The following is a 15,445-nucleotide window of genomic DNA, read 5'->3' as shown; positions in this document are numbered from 1 at the left end:
GGCAAACACATGGACAGGTGGCTTTGCATGTTTAAATGACATGTACAGGTATCGCGAGGGGTGCACTCACTTTGTGTTGCCAGCCATTTAGACAACAATGGGTCAATGTGTTGAATAATTTTTGGTGGATAGGAAATCTATACTGCTATACAAGCTGAACACTGACTACTCTAAAGTATATCCACGTTTCGTTTCTATAGTATTGTGCCTTGAGAAGATACACTGCCCGTCCAAAAAAAGTCACCACTTGGATTTAACTAAGCTAATAGGTCAGAGCCTCCCATTGGATAATTACTGCATGGATGATTATGATTCAGCTGGCAACCACTTATTGAACACTAACTGATGCAGTCTCATTTCTTAAACAACCATGTCAGAAGACACATCCTGTGGTTGTGGAGTAGATATTAATCTGTTTGAGAAGGGTCAAATTATTGGCATCAAGCAAATGAAACATCTAAGGAGATTACTGAGACTAAAATTGCTTTAAGAACTGTCTAATGCATTATTAAAAACTGGAAGGAGAGTGGGGAACCATCATCTTCAAGGAAGAAATGTGGTCCAATGTGACCACAGAGTCCAGACCTTCACCCCATTAGCCGTGTTTCCACTGCAGGAGTTCCTGGTAAAGGGAGGGGGTAGGAACTTCTACAGGAACCGTCCTCTCACTCGGCCCTCTCAGTGGCCGTGTTTCCACTGCAGAGTAGGACCCCGGTCACCCCGCGGCGACGTCATGAGTTTCGATCGCCGCTTAACCGCTGTGCGACAGTTTCGACCGTGACGTCACCCAGGCAGGTCACAAGCACATGCACAAAAATCATAACAACAACGAAGACGGGTGGAAGGAGCTGAGGCGGTAGCCGCGTTTCTGGTTTGTGTGTTTCTGCACATGGCGGTTGATTGTAATCCTGCTTGAGTTTTTTTTTTTTTTTTTTTTAAACTTTTCACGGCATTGTTTTGTGGCGTGATGGATCCCCAGTGTGTCGAGGTGCGCTGATATTTTCATTTCGCCGCAATGACTCAAACCCCCTCTGAATCTCCTCGGTGCTGTAGACTGCAATCAATGCCTGCACCTCATCGTCGGTCCATTTGTGTAGGTCTTCCTGCTGTTTTCTTGTTGTTTACAGCGGTGTCTGCTAGGCTAATGCTCCCCTTCTGCTCCCCCTTTTAAAAATGCCGGTTGTTTTGGTGCTTTCTGGTAGCTTTAGCCAATCAGCGCCGGGTTAACCTCGAGCCCCACCCAGGAGCTTTTCAGGGCCGAACGGAGTACCTACCCTGGAGTAGGTACTCCGTTGGCCCCTGTAAAAGTTCCTGTAAATGGCCCTGTGGGGGAGGTTCCTGCAGTGGAAACACGCACCAACGGGGCTGGCCCCGTAAAATTACCCCGAAGTTCCTGCAGTGGAAACACGGCTATTGAGAACCTTTGAAAAATGAATGCAACTCTGGACGGAAATACATGTTGTGACATTGCAGAAGCTTATTGATGATGCCACAGCAAATGTGTGCAGTAATCAAAGCTACAGGCAGCCCAACGAAATATTAGTGTGACTTTTTTTTGGGACGGGCAGTGTATAATAAAACGGTTACTGAAACAATGGAATAAACCAAACAATGGAATAGTCTCCCACAAACAATCAGATCTTCGCCCTCCATAATCTTTAAAAGTCAGCTAAAAACATATCTCTTGTCTTTGGCTTTTAATTCAGTCTCATGAGAACTTCCCATCCCATCATTCCCACTCACTTGTTGTTTTTAATGTCTCTTTGCGTCTGTCCTGTCTTTGGTTAAATTTATCTTGTATGTAAACCACTTTGGTCAACACCTGTTGTTGTTTTTAAATGTGCTCTAGAAAAAAAATTGACTTAACTTGACTTGAAATGTAAGGGGTGTATACTCACTTTTGTTAGATACTGTACATCTAGATCAGGGGCAGGCAAACTTTTGGCTCTTGGGCCACAATGAGTTTCAAAATTTGACGCATAGGTCGGGCCAGTATCGGATATATAAATACATAATATAATATAAATTACATGTTCAAGTCATTACCTCAAAGTAAAAGAGAACATTCAGTTTCAGCCCAACCGACCTCATAATGGACCTTAGTTTGACCATAACTGATCTAGTAGATTATTTTCTGCTCTGTTTTGATTTTGTTTTGATTGTCAAATGTTAAGAAACCAGGAGTGGCTCTGAGTGTGTGATGTGGTTTGTTCATTCCTGTTTGTGTATGTGTTGTTTACTTCAGGGAAGGCAATGAGCCTGGTGATGAGCTGACGGTGACCTACAGAGAGCTGCTGAAGAAGGTCTGCCAGTTTGCCAACGTCCTGAAGACTCAGGGTAGGTTGAGACAACCTGATGCAGACACTGGTGCCATTGAATGGAAGCACCGCGATTTATTTACCGCGATTTATACTTATTTTTCATTATTGTTTAATTATTTCCTATGTTATTGTTTTTAAACTGTAACCCTTAAGCCCTTTTGGGGTTTCATACCTCCCCTTTGCACATCCCAGTCATGTTGATTGTTCATGTTGTTTTTTTATATGATATTGTTTGTGCTAAATTAATAATAATAATTTAAAAAAAGTATATTTATTCATTTATTTATTGTCCGTCTGTCCTCTCCCCTGTCTGAACCCGTCCGTAGGCGTGAAGAAGGGTGACCGTGTGTCCATCTACATGCCCATGGTGGTTGAGCTGGTGGTGGCCATGTTGGCCTGCGTCCGCATCGGAGCCGTCCACTCCATAGTGGTGAGTGAGGAACGTGTAGCACATCGAAGGAAGCGTGTGTGTTGGAGACACGACCATGTTTAACACTGTCGCTGCTGCTGTTTCCAGTTCGCAGGCTTCTCTGCAGAGTCTCTGTGTGAGAGGATCATGGACTCCCAGTGTTCGCTGCTCATCACAGCAGGTCAGTTACAGGTTCAGACAAGAAATCTACTCACAGCTTTAAAATGATTTACAAATTAATGATAAACCGTATTTACTGTACGTTGGTTTGGTAAGTGCACCAAAATTTTGTGTTTATGATCCAGGCACAATTTCTGTAATAGCATTTGGAAAATAAATATTGTAGCAATCATATTAACCAAGAGAACTCTGCAAACTAAATATTTTTTATGTATTTTGCATAGCTCCTTACATAAAAGAAAGGTGGCAAGTGTTTGACAACATGGAAATGAACTAAAAAACATGTTAAAAGCTTTGATGTGAAATAAAAATAAAACTGGTAAAAGAGATGGAATAATATTAGGTTAAAATAAATGATAATTTAATGATACATGATAATAGTAGGGGTGTGCATTGGCACTGCCCCCACGATTCGATTCGATTACGATTCAGCAGGTAACGATTCAATTCGATTCTACGATGCATTGCGATGCATTGCAATGCATCAAAATTCTACTGCACACAACACGGCAAATTTTTCATCAGTCATGAAATATTGAACAACAGATTTTATTTGCTGCTATGTATTATCACTCTCCTGTATCTTTGACATAAATGTCATTAAATAAAATAAAATTGAATGGTACAGGTATTGGATATGGGATTTTCAAACCTGAAAAAGAAAACATAAATCACTTCTAGGGCTGCCCCCAAAAATTAGCCGACCAAATTTTGGTCGATTGGTCGCAGGAAAAAACAAACAAAGCTTTGGAGCCGTGTCTTGTCAATATTAACTCAAAATCAATATGACTGAACTATATGAAAGACTATGGGGCTTTTATTTTGAAGGGCCAGATACAGGAAGTCGTGACACTTTTTGTTGTTGTTGTTTTTACACGGCACGGGTCTCTCTCTCTCTCTCTCTCTCTCTCTCTCTCTCTCTCTGCATCAGAGACCCCCCAGCCTGAGCTCAGTCACTCCCCCTCCTCTACTGTGTTTATTGGTGATAAACGGGCATACTGCCTGTAATAACGGAAAAATCCGACCGGCTTGTTGAATCTCGGACCCAACACGGCCGGACTCATGAGCGTTAATTAATTAATTCTTAACCCGACCGCGGGTGAAAAATAAAAAAAGGAAAAAGAAAGCCAGCGGCAACACTGCTACTGCTGGTGCTGCTGCTTAGCATGTAGCTACAGGCTGGAGGCTGCGCATGTCGTTGCTCCGGAAATGCCCCCGGAGGTAATTGAAACTTCACAACTTTATTTGAGGCCAGAAAATAAACAGTGACATAATCGATTATGGCACGTTGCCGCATCGATGCTGAATCGTGCATGTCCCGCATTGCAATGCATCGCCGAATCGATTATTGTTGACACCCCTAGATAATAGTCATCATAAATGAACAGTGCTGATGCCTAATATAAAATATTTACAGTAAGATGTGGGGAAAAAAATGAATACATGTACAGAGTGCAGTGGCTACACTGGGAAAAACAGGAATATGTGAGGAATTCCTATGTAACCCATGAAAGCAGTGAGGTGGGGTGGGGGCAGTGAGTGAGGATGTCTTGCTTAACGGCACCTCGGCAGAAGCGCTGGCTGCCAGGAGACACAGCTCCGGTGAAACGAGCGAGTGAGGGAGCTGCAGGCAGAGATGAGGTGCTGAGTTGTGACTAGTAATCAAAGTCCTATTATCTGTATTAGAGTCTGGGGATATACACCTGTTAATCCACTGGGTTAATGGCCTGTGGTTGGAGCCCACCCACATACACACACACACACACACACACACACACACACACACACACACTTTTTCTCATTCATAGAAGTCCTGTAAGCGGATCATAGAGCTTTTAGCTCAGGGCGTTTTTATCCCAACAGGCAGTGTACTTGTAGATTTTTATTACCTTGTTAAAAAAACAATTAGAACATGGACAGGGAAACAGAAAGTCTCTGCTGGGTCTCATTCACTTTTACTGCTGTAGGTAGGGAAACTGTGTTGTCGCACTGCTTGAAGTGAGAACAATAAAACATCCAAGTCTGCAAAATCATAACCTTGCTTTATAATTATCTAAAAAGTCCTTATTTGATCAGAAATGATCTGGTCTATTTTTAAAAGAGTTCACTGACGGGGCCTGCACTATCCTCTGGAAGCTCATTCCATACTCCTACAGCCTAAGTGTAAAAAATGTTCTTCTTTTGTCAGAACGACACATTTTTGGTCAGAGTTTTAAGGAGTTCCCGCTTAGTTCATACCTATTATCCCAGAAGCTAACAACAGGCTCCACTGTGGAATCGTATATACAGTATTAGTGCCTTAATCTTTCTGCGTATGACATCACATTCAGACCTGGGATTCATTTGGTAACTCTTCTCTGAACCACTTCAATTTTTTCAATATATTTTGCTTCATAAGGACACCAGACACTGACAGCTTGCAAATTCAAGATGAGATCTCACCAAAGCTTAATATAATGGTAAAACAATTTCCTTACTTAGATTTGTAAAAGTTTGTTTTATTATTTATTTTATCTGTGACATTTCACACAAATGAGAAAATGAACTCAAGTGATGAACCCGCAGCTCGTAGCTGCCTGAACCACAACTGCTCTGATTCACTGGCGCTGCTGTCATATGCAGCTGTTGTTTGACAAACATCTGTAAAGCTCAGCACCAACCAGTGTAGACACAGTCAGAGAGCAGCTGGTGGAGACCAAACATAGAGCTAAAAGAGACAGAGACATCATCTAGCTGGAAGGGTCTGTAAGGACACGTGTTGTTAAAGGACAGGGTCATTTTAAGCCTGTGCGAGTCCCACCTGCTTCTAGCCTGAATGAACGAGTTGGTGTGTTTCTGTTGCCTACACCTGCAGTATGAATTCAGCTTGTTGACTTTCCCTCTCCGTCTCCCTGTTCATCTCTGTTTTCATCTCCCACTTGTTCAGATGGTTTCTATCGAGGGGATAAGCTGATCAACCTGAAGCTCTTAGCTGACGAGGCACTGCAGAAATGCAGAGACAAGTAAGCCGTGTACACACATACACTCAAACTACACATACGGTTCTGGTACACAAGCAAGAGCAGCAGAAATGCAGGATCCTACACACAGACATGTGTGCTTTACCTTGATGAGGACCAACGTCGACACATCACATTACAAAACATCCAGCCCAAACACACCACAGCCACGTCCCCCCAACCTTTAACTGTGATATCAACCTGGGAAGAAGACAAATGAAACGGGCAGGGAGATGTATGAACACCAAACATGTGACTAACAACCTGGTAATACATTTATCATTAAAAAAACTGTTAGTTTAGCTGTAGTTTTAACCATGAGCCAGATGTTAGAATCCATTAAAAAGTTCAGGAAAGCATAGGTTCATCCTGATGCATAGACACTCCCACCTTAAAGGAATAGTTCAACATTTTGGCAAATTGGCCCATTGCCATAATCCCTATATACTCCTTAGGAGTAGGTTTGCTACCTTTAATTGTCGGTGCAAGCTATTTTAAGAACGGCGGAGCAGAGCCGCGAGCTGCTCAGAGATACGCTACGGAGGCTAATGGAATTTCTTGGTTTCCCTCATCAGACTCATCAAATACACAATCCAACAACTCTAAAACGCTCTGGTGGACAAGTTGTGACCTGCACATTCACCACACTATGAGATAATAACGGAACGTTAGGAGACAATGCAGAGACTACTTGCCGAAAACTGCCCCCGACGGGAACGCGCATCAGCGGTTTATGAATTTGCCTTGAAAACAACTCTGTCTGGTAACTATCTCATAGTGTGGTGAATGTGCAGGTCACAACTTGTCCACCAGAGCGTTTTGGAGTTGTTGGATTGTGTATTTGATGAGTTTGATGAGGGAAACCAAGAAATCACATGAACCTCCGTAGCGTAGCTCTGAGCAGCTCACGGCTCTGCTCCGCCGTTCTAAAAATTGCTTGCACTGACAATTAAAGGTAACGAACCAACTCCAAGGACTATAGGGATTATGGCAATGGGCCAATTTGCCAAAGTGTTGAACTATCCCTTTAAACATTATTTGGTAAAAATGCAAATGATGTAATAAAGAAACCAAGGTGATTTTCTCATGAACTAAAAATGTTGTCACTCGTCCAGTGGTTCCTGAGTTGAGCATTTCAGACTGTGATGGCCACCGTGTGTGTGTGTGTGTCTGTGTGCGCGTGTGTGTGTGTGTGTGCGCGTGCAGGGGCTTCCCAGTGGAGAAGTGCATAATGCTGAAGCACTTGACTAAAGAGGCAGGAGAGACTGTTGGCTCTCAGTCTCCTCCTGCCAAGCGGCCCTGTCCTGATCTGCAGGTAAAAGGCAAAGCACACACCCGGATTTTAAAGCCAGACCCCAGGTCAGATCTGGGGGAGGGGGAGGGTGACGTGGCTGTAGGCCGCGGTTAAAACATTGTTTTAATCAGTCATCCATCACAGTCCCATGGTCATAGCCACTCATTTTATAAGTTGTTTTCAGTTGACATTCTCCCTCAGACAACATCGTACTGCTGCTTCCGGCGTATTTATCAAGGGAAACATGAAGGGGTCAGTTAAATGACACCCACTTAAGTGTTTCGGAGGAGTTTTGAGATCCACAGTCACACAGTTTGTTTTGGCCTTTTGATGGGATGTTTAGACTAGGACTTAAATATCCCTTTGATAATTATATGTGCTGGTTCTGAGGTAGCTGAGTTCAGGCTGAGATTCCTTCTGACTCTTCCTCAGCTGTTGATCTATGTGTGTGAAACTGGCCTCCTACAATCTACCTTCTTTTTAACATAAACCTGAAAAGCTCCTAAAACTCCACTCAGCTTGATTTGACATTGTGAACCTTTTTTTTTTTTAAATCTTCCTTTTTAAATTTTTTTATTTTGTGTTCTTCAGTTGAAATTAACCCCTCTCCCTCCTTAACCTCTCCTCCCTCCTCCTCCTCCTCTCTTCCCTCTGGTCCAGCAGGAGAAACAGACAGGGAGAGTAAAGAAAACCCGCCCTGTTCCACAGGTATTTTCATTCCCTCCTCCCTCCACTAAACCCCCCCATAACATCACTGTTTTGCCTTTTTTTTCTTTTTTGTTAAAGGGGGGATTTCACCCACGAGCAGAATTTACATTTTACTGCTGTGAACACTGTACAAATGACTATGAACCCAAACTGAGGTTGATGAATTTTACAGTGTATTGCAGATTTATTGTTTTTACCAAGCAACAGTGGTCTTTTTATTCCTGTGATGACTGACGCTTCAGATGACGTCCATGAACATGAAGACTGATTTTCCTTAATTTAGAAACAGAAGATCTTGCTGTGGTAGTGGTTAACATGTTTTCTATGAGAGTCACTGCTGACGTTTGAGATATTACATTTTAGATTCTCTACAGATCTTCGCTCAAATTTCAAAGACATCACTGGGTGTAGGAAAGTGTTTGTCGTGCTCTCAGAGGTTTTCTGGAGTGTCTGAATTCATGGGAATAAAATGTAAATTCTGTGTGAGTGTGGAGTTGCGTTAACGCTGTTTTCTCTTCTCATATCCGTTGTGAAAACTCTCTCTGCTTTGTTGCTCACTCTCTTGCACCTTTGGCTGCACGTTCTGGGCCGAGTAGAATTTGCACTCAGCCCAAAACTGACCTGCTGCCTCTGAAGTTTGTGAAGTTGACTTTTTCTGGCTAACCTTACAGCTGTAACACTTCTCTCTTTCACTGACACATCCACAAAGAAGAAAGAAAGAATCAGGGCTCTGGTCCTGTGGTTGAAAAAAATTCTCTCTGAAGGTCCCAGCTCAGACTTTTGTTATTTTCTCTGCTAATTAGCTTCATTCTCAAAGGTTTAGGAAAATTCTGGTGTAAGTGATGAAATCATTTACCCCTTACACTCACTGTGGACTGTTTTTATTATATACTGTTTCATTTTAATTCTGCACCAGGCTGTGTGGGTCTATTTGATAGTCTAGTGTTGATATAGTGTGCGTCCATATTAGTGTGTAGATAACATCCTCCCAGATGTGTTGACCTGCTCCCAAAAAGTGATGAAAATATCATATTCATATACGTGTGTGTGTGTATATATGTATATATAAATGTGTATATATATATATATATATATATATATATATATATATATATATATATATATATATATATAATGGATATATATATATATATATATATATATATATATATATATATATATATATATATATATATATATATATATATATATATATATATATATATATATATATATATATATATATATATATATATATATATATATATATATATATATATATATACGGATATATGATATTTTCATCAAAAGTGATGAAAATATCATACATGTATATGTTTTCATCACTAATTATATATATGTATGTATGTGTATGTATATGTATATATATATATATATATATATATATATATATATATATATTGATCTACAGTATGTGTATGAATTGATAATTTGAGAGCATGTGCACTCATATGAGCAAAGATCCATGGTTTAGATTTAGATTGAACTGTATTTGTCCATTACAGGAAATACTTCTCACTTTCTGTACAACCATGAGAAACAATAACAAGTCACATAAAATAAAACGCTTGTGTGTTTTATTTTATATGTAGATAAGAAGATATGTTAGTGGTTTTAAGATGCAAAAACCATCTCAGTGTAGTTTTCCAAACCTCCCCTCAGCTTCTCTCAGGAGCTCCAGTGACAACAGGTTGATGTCAGCCAATCAAAAGAGAGAAGACTCTGTACTGTTTTCTTTTGATTTGGCTGAGTGTTTTTTGAGTGATCCAATAAAAATAAAAACATATTTCAGGGGAAACCAAATCCTGCAAGGCTGGGCGGGGCTTGGGACATGGCTGAGGGCGGAGTCTGCTACGTTGTGACATCACAAACGGACCCTGATTCTTTCTTGGTGAACTTCTTTGCACATGATGAAGAGTTTCACCACCATTTTTTTTTCTTCTGAGTGTCACTTCATATGTTTTGAAATCTTACCAGGTTGAAACTACCTCTTCTTGGTGCAGAAGTCTTCAGTCTTTCTGCTTTACTTAACAGTACTCCACGTAACAGTTTCAGATCGTGTCGTTTTCTCCTCCTCTTGTGCACTTCAATTTCAGCTCATAAAGATTTGAATCAGCTCAGACTTATGAAAAAAACCACAGAAGCTTAAATCTGCTCAGTTGGTTAGAAAAATGGACATGCAGGATTGGAAACACTGTACTCTGTGGGTACAGCTGGTCACATCTGTATGAGTTCCTCTTTAACCACCAGGGCAGAATTAAAACAGATGTCTGTGTGAAAGATGCTGAGAGGACATCAGCCCTGGGTCACTTCACTCTTTGAAAGAAGCTCACCTACTGCTTTTCTCTGACAAGCTAATTGATTGTTCTTGGCGCACGAGCACAAACGTAGGCAAACTGGACCACTCTCAGTAATTGGAAAGACTGTGCGACTTATTTAATGGCTGTTCTGTCTCTTGTTTGTCTTCCTCTAAAATCTGTCTGCATATGGCAGCTTTAGAAAGTATTCAAACCTTTTTGCTTTATGCCTGTTAAAATGGTTACAATTGGTCATATAGCTACTCTAAATAACCCATAATAACAAAGGCAAAGACATAACATTTTGTATGTTTTTGTATCCTTCAGTTCATTTTGTAGTAGTTTGTAGTAGTTTGCAGATGCCCCTTTGGAGTCCTGGAGGAGTCAGTACAGATGTTCACATCTGGATTTGAGCTGTCCCCCCTCTCAGCCTATGTCTGATTGGCAGAAAAGTGTCTACAGTTGGCTGCTTGTAATGACTCGTCTTTTGTTAAAGGGATCGCGTTCTGGACTCATGTCAAGGAGAATTAAAGAGAGCAGGAAGCTGCTGACCACAGCAAAGAAAGATTCCTGATTTTTAGTTAAAGTTTGACAGATTCTTAGTCATGGGTTACTGTCTGTATATGATACTATCCGGAATCTTACGATTAATTTTACAAAGATAAATATTGCCTTTTTTGCCAACTCTACAGATTTGTTTGACTTCATGTTTTTGTGTTGTTGTCAAACTTCAGATGAGATTGAAGTGACCCAGCTCTGATTGAATCACAACAGTTACAACAGAACTCAGGGTTGTAACTTCTCCTCCAGCTCTTTGTTAGCCTGGCTCTCGCCAGACCCTTGTAGTTCCGCAAAGCTACGCTGAGCTCCGCACAAGGGTCTGGGACTGCTCCATAGGCGATTCATTTCAGAAGGCGGGGCCTTGTAAAAAAATCTTGTATGTGATTGGATAAACCACTTGTCCGTTATCTTGAATAACGTGCTACTTCAGCCACTCACTGCGAGCCGCCATTGTTGTTTGACTCAAACAGTCGCTTCAGCGCTATGTCACACCTCAGAAAGTCCCGCCCGGCGATCCTGATTGGTTCATTATTTTTTGCTCCGGGGAAGAAGTTTGCATTGGCCTCGAGTCCAGACCCTTGTGCGAAGCTGAGCGTAGCGCCTCTGGCGTAGCTTTGCGGAACTACAAGGGTCTGGCGAGAGCCAGGCTAGCTCTTTGTTGCTTTCTCTGGTCAATTAATTCACAAGGCATGTTGTTTGTTCAACTAACTTTCTCTCACCCACTTTTTTGTTTGGTCTTTTTTTTTTAGATTGTTAGTCAGTCATTATTGAGAAAGCTGCACACCTGATTGTTGGAGATTTTTATAGATGAATCTGATCTGTTCTCTGTGTACATCTGTGTGTTTATTCTTGTCCTCTGTGTGTTTGTGTGTGTTTGTTCCCCCCCTCCCCCATAAGGTCCCATGGAACTCCGAGGTGGACTTGTGCTGGCACAGTCTGGTACGAGAGGCTTCGGACGAGTGTGACCCAGAGTGGTGCGAGTCTGAGGATCCAATCTTCATCCTCTACACAAGCGGCTCCACCGGCAAACCCAAGGTGGAGTGAACACACACACACACACACACACACACACACACACACACACACACACACACACACACACAGAAAGTAGCTTTTTCAAGGATATGCTTTGCTTTCAGTGACATTTGTTACACATCATTGCTTTTTCTCGGGGGCGGTGTTTGGCTCAGTTGGTAGAGCACCTGCCCCATGTGTAGAGGCTATAGTCGGACGGCCCTATCCTGCGTGTCATTCCCCCCCTCTGCCTCCCATTTTCCTGTCACACTCTGAACTGTCCTATCTAATAAAGGCATGAAAAAGCCAAAAAATATACTTTAAAAAAAAATCATTGCTTTTTCTCAATTGTTCATCTTGACAGTTCGGTTGCCAATCCACTGATCCATCTGAAGTTTGTAGTAAAATTTTAAAAATGTGAACTGGTGGCTGAACCACTGATCAAAGATATTCTGCACATCACGATGGGGCTGCACAATTTAATGCAATGTAATCAAAATCCCAAATTATAGTCAATATCCAAATCTCAGGAGCTTCAATCTGTTTTTGATAAAGATTATTGTCAACAATGTGTTAAAACATTATTGTGTACTGTTGGCATCATAACCGTTGTGTTGCTATGGAGACACTCTGGCCTTTCATATTCTCCTTATGTCAAATTACATGTTTCTTTTTTTTTTTTGACACAACCAACATCAGTTTTTTTTTGATCAAGGTATTTTTTATTTAGTTTTACAAGTTATAGTTTACAATTTAACATAGGTTCAACAGAACACACGGAGAAAAAACAAACAAAACGTAAATCCCATCCATCCCCCACAAATACCAGACATACAGAGTTCACAGTATGAAATACATAGTTCAATATACAGAACTCATATAGCCAGATAACAAAAACAAACAACAAACAACAATAACAACAAAAAAGAAATACAATAATAAAGATGACTGAGGACAACAACAGAGGTTTACAGTACTATATTGTCTGCCTCCATATCTTCAAAAAACATTAAGAAAGGCTGCCATATGTTATAAAATTTTCTAGTAGACCCCCTGATTGTGTATCTGATCTTCTCCAACTTGATATGGTACATGATTTCCCTAACCCAATGACTGTATGTTGGAGGTGCTGGGTCTTTCCATTTCAATAATATCAGTCTTCTAGCTAGGAGAGAGCAGAAAGCCACCATTATTCTTTCCCACTTCTCTAGATGGGAGTCTATCTGAGTTACACCAAAAAGTGCGATGAATGGAGACAGTGCAAGCCTTTTCACAAAGATCTTAGAAAAGGTCTCAAAGATGGGCTGCCAGAAAGCGCAAAGCTTTGGACATGTCCAGAACATGTGTAGGAGAGTGGCTGGATCTCGCCCGCATCTATCACAAGTGGGGTCTATATCAGCATTGATCTTAGAGAGTTTTACTTTAGACCAGTGCAGACGATGTACAATTTTAAACTGAATGACAGCATGTCTAAGACAGATGGGAGATGAAAAAATTCCCTGTATTATTTTGTGCCAAGTGTCGTCTGTGATTTGCTCATTTAAATCTGTCTCCCATTTATTTTTGAGGAGGTCCAAAGGCATCAAGTTATGAGAATATAGTATTTCGTATATTGTGCTAATAGTTCGTTTTCTGACTAGTTTACAATCAAAAATTGAATCCAACAGGCCAGTTGGAGGACGTAAGGGAGAACATATAAAGTTTGAGAATACAAAATTCCGAAGTTGCAGATATCGATAAAAATGTGATTTGGGAATGTGATATTTTTGTACCAACTGTTCAAAGGAGGCAAAGCTGCCGTCAATATACAGATCAGACAGTGATATCATACCTCTTCTGGACCACATATCAAAGACCCCATCTATTAATGATGGGACAAACATATGATTCAGTGTAATTGGGGCAGCCTGAGAAAGATCTGTAAGTGCAAAGGATCTTCTGAATTGGTTCCAAATCTTGATTGAGTGCAAAACAACAGGGTTGGAGGTAAAGTTAGAAATGGGCTGTGTAAATGGCAACCTAGAACACAGTAAGGCTTTTAAATAAGTGGAATTTACAGATGCCCCCTCCAGATTTAGCCATTCAGTGTCAGTGTTATCATTATCGTTATCCATCCAATATAACAGTACTCAAATGTTAACTGCCCAATAGTAATACAAGAAATTAGGGAGTGCCATTCCTCCCATTGAGCGAGGTCTCTGAAGTACACTTCTTTTTATCCGGGGCGGTTTTTTGTTCCAAATGAAACTTGATATCTGATTATTTAACTTTGTAAAAAAAGATTTAGTTAAAAAGATGGGAAGGCACTGAAATATATATATATAAAAACTTGGGGAGTATATTCATTTTTACTGTATTAATTCTTCCACTCAGAGAGAGAGGCAGGGGATCCCATCGTTCGATATCCTGATTTAAGTTTGATAACAGGGGCTGATAGTTAGCAGCATAAAGATCTTTATGTTTATCTGTAATCCATATGCCGAGGTATTTGAATTTTTTGGGGCTAATTTAAAGGGGAGTGAATTTAAGGATGTCTCATCATTACTAGTGCCAACAGGCATCAGCTCACTTTTTTGAACATTGACCCTGTAGCCGGATAGTTTACCAAATTCTTTTAGTAAGACCATTACAGTGTTTCCTCCAGGATTTTTTTAAAGAGTGGCGGCGAGGGTGGTCTGATCGACGGGGGGGGGGGTTGCGCGCGAGACCGGATCGTCGCTGATGACATCATTCATATTTTTCCCATCATAACTAAAATCCCAGGAGGAGGGAAATGCTCTGCAACAATCTGTATTCACTGACTGACAGCTAACGCACAGAAATTTGTCCACAGTACAGCAGCTTTATAAACAACAAACTGTAAATCAGTTTGTTTTTTTGTAACATATACAGGTGCAAAAGAAAATACTGCAGCTACTGTTCATTAAACAATTAGGGAGGAAAACGACACACAGGCCTCGTCACCATCACAGTCCTGCTCGCTCACAGTTTCACTCACAGTTTTTGTTTTTCCTGGTTGGTTGCTGCTGTTGTTGTTGTGCGCGACGTAAAGCTGTCGATATGAGCGGAGTTTTTTTTTTTTTTTTTAACTCATTGAGTGCCAACCACGTAATTTCTCGTTTTTCGTTCCCATGCGTTGAGTGCCAAAAACGAAATTTTTCGTTTTTTGCTTTTTTTTTAAATTATGAAAATAGACACTTTAATACACATTATATGTAAATTTGGGGACTCTACAACGAGGAGAACTGAAATAGATGACGATCAAAGTCACATGACAGCTCATGATCTGGAAGTTTTTATCATAACTCAGCTTCTGCAAACGGAGTTCTGCATGTGGATGCAGCAGCTGCTCTGCTCTCACCCGCGAGGCTGCAGCAGCTGGGAGCAGAACCAGGAAGCTCTCAGCCGACAGTCCCGCCCGGTCTTCATCTGGAGCAACACCATGTCCTCCCCAAAGTCCTCCCGCGGTAAAATCTGATGGTCTCTGGGTCAAAGCAGACCGGCACCACCGACCCGTACCACAGAAGGACCACGACCACCGGCGGGACCGGTGTTCGCGAGCCGCTGTGGCCGGCAGAGCCTCACGTTCCGCGGCGAGAGGCTGTGACACGGCACGGTGCGTCTGTGTTATTGTTGTTTAG

General features: G+C 41.2%; 1 protein-coding gene across 4 annotated transcripts in view; it reads left to right on the top strand.

Annotated features, from left to right (window-relative positions):
* Positions 1-15,445, top strand: part of acss2 (acyl-CoA synthetase short chain family member 2) — a 223,175-nt gene that overhangs the window by 30,471 nt on the left and 177,259 nt on the right. For 2 of the 4 annotated variants that reach the window (XR_015036131.1, XM_085780865.1), the window contains exons 3-9: positions 2,246-2,337; positions 2,648-2,751; positions 2,839-2,911; positions 5,837-5,912; positions 7,116-7,224; positions 7,864-7,911; positions 11,688-11,825. Coding sequence is in view for 3 of the 4 variants with exons in the window: in XM_085780865.1 (XP_085636991.1) it covers positions 2,246-2,337; positions 2,648-2,751; positions 2,839-2,911; positions 5,837-5,912; positions 7,116-7,224; positions 7,864-7,911; positions 11,688-11,825 (640 nt within the window). In the remaining variant the exon portion in view is untranslated. The remainder of the gene's footprint in view (positions 1-2,245; positions 2,338-2,647; positions 2,752-2,838; positions 2,912-5,836; positions 5,913-7,115; positions 7,225-7,863; positions 7,912-11,687; positions 11,826-15,445) is intronic. The other 2 variants (XM_085780867.1, XM_085780868.1) reach the window with 2 other exon arrangements.

The sequence above is a fragment of the Trachurus japonicus genome, chromosome 7 (assembly GCF_045865225.1).
Source record: "Trachurus japonicus isolate A0001 chromosome 7, Traja_1.0".
In the NCBI taxonomy this organism is placed as follows: domain Eukaryota; kingdom Metazoa; phylum Chordata; class Actinopteri; order Carangiformes; family Carangidae; genus Trachurus; species Trachurus japonicus.
Note: the sequence above shows the minus strand (reverse complement) of the source record. Positions and strands in the feature narration are given on the sequence as shown.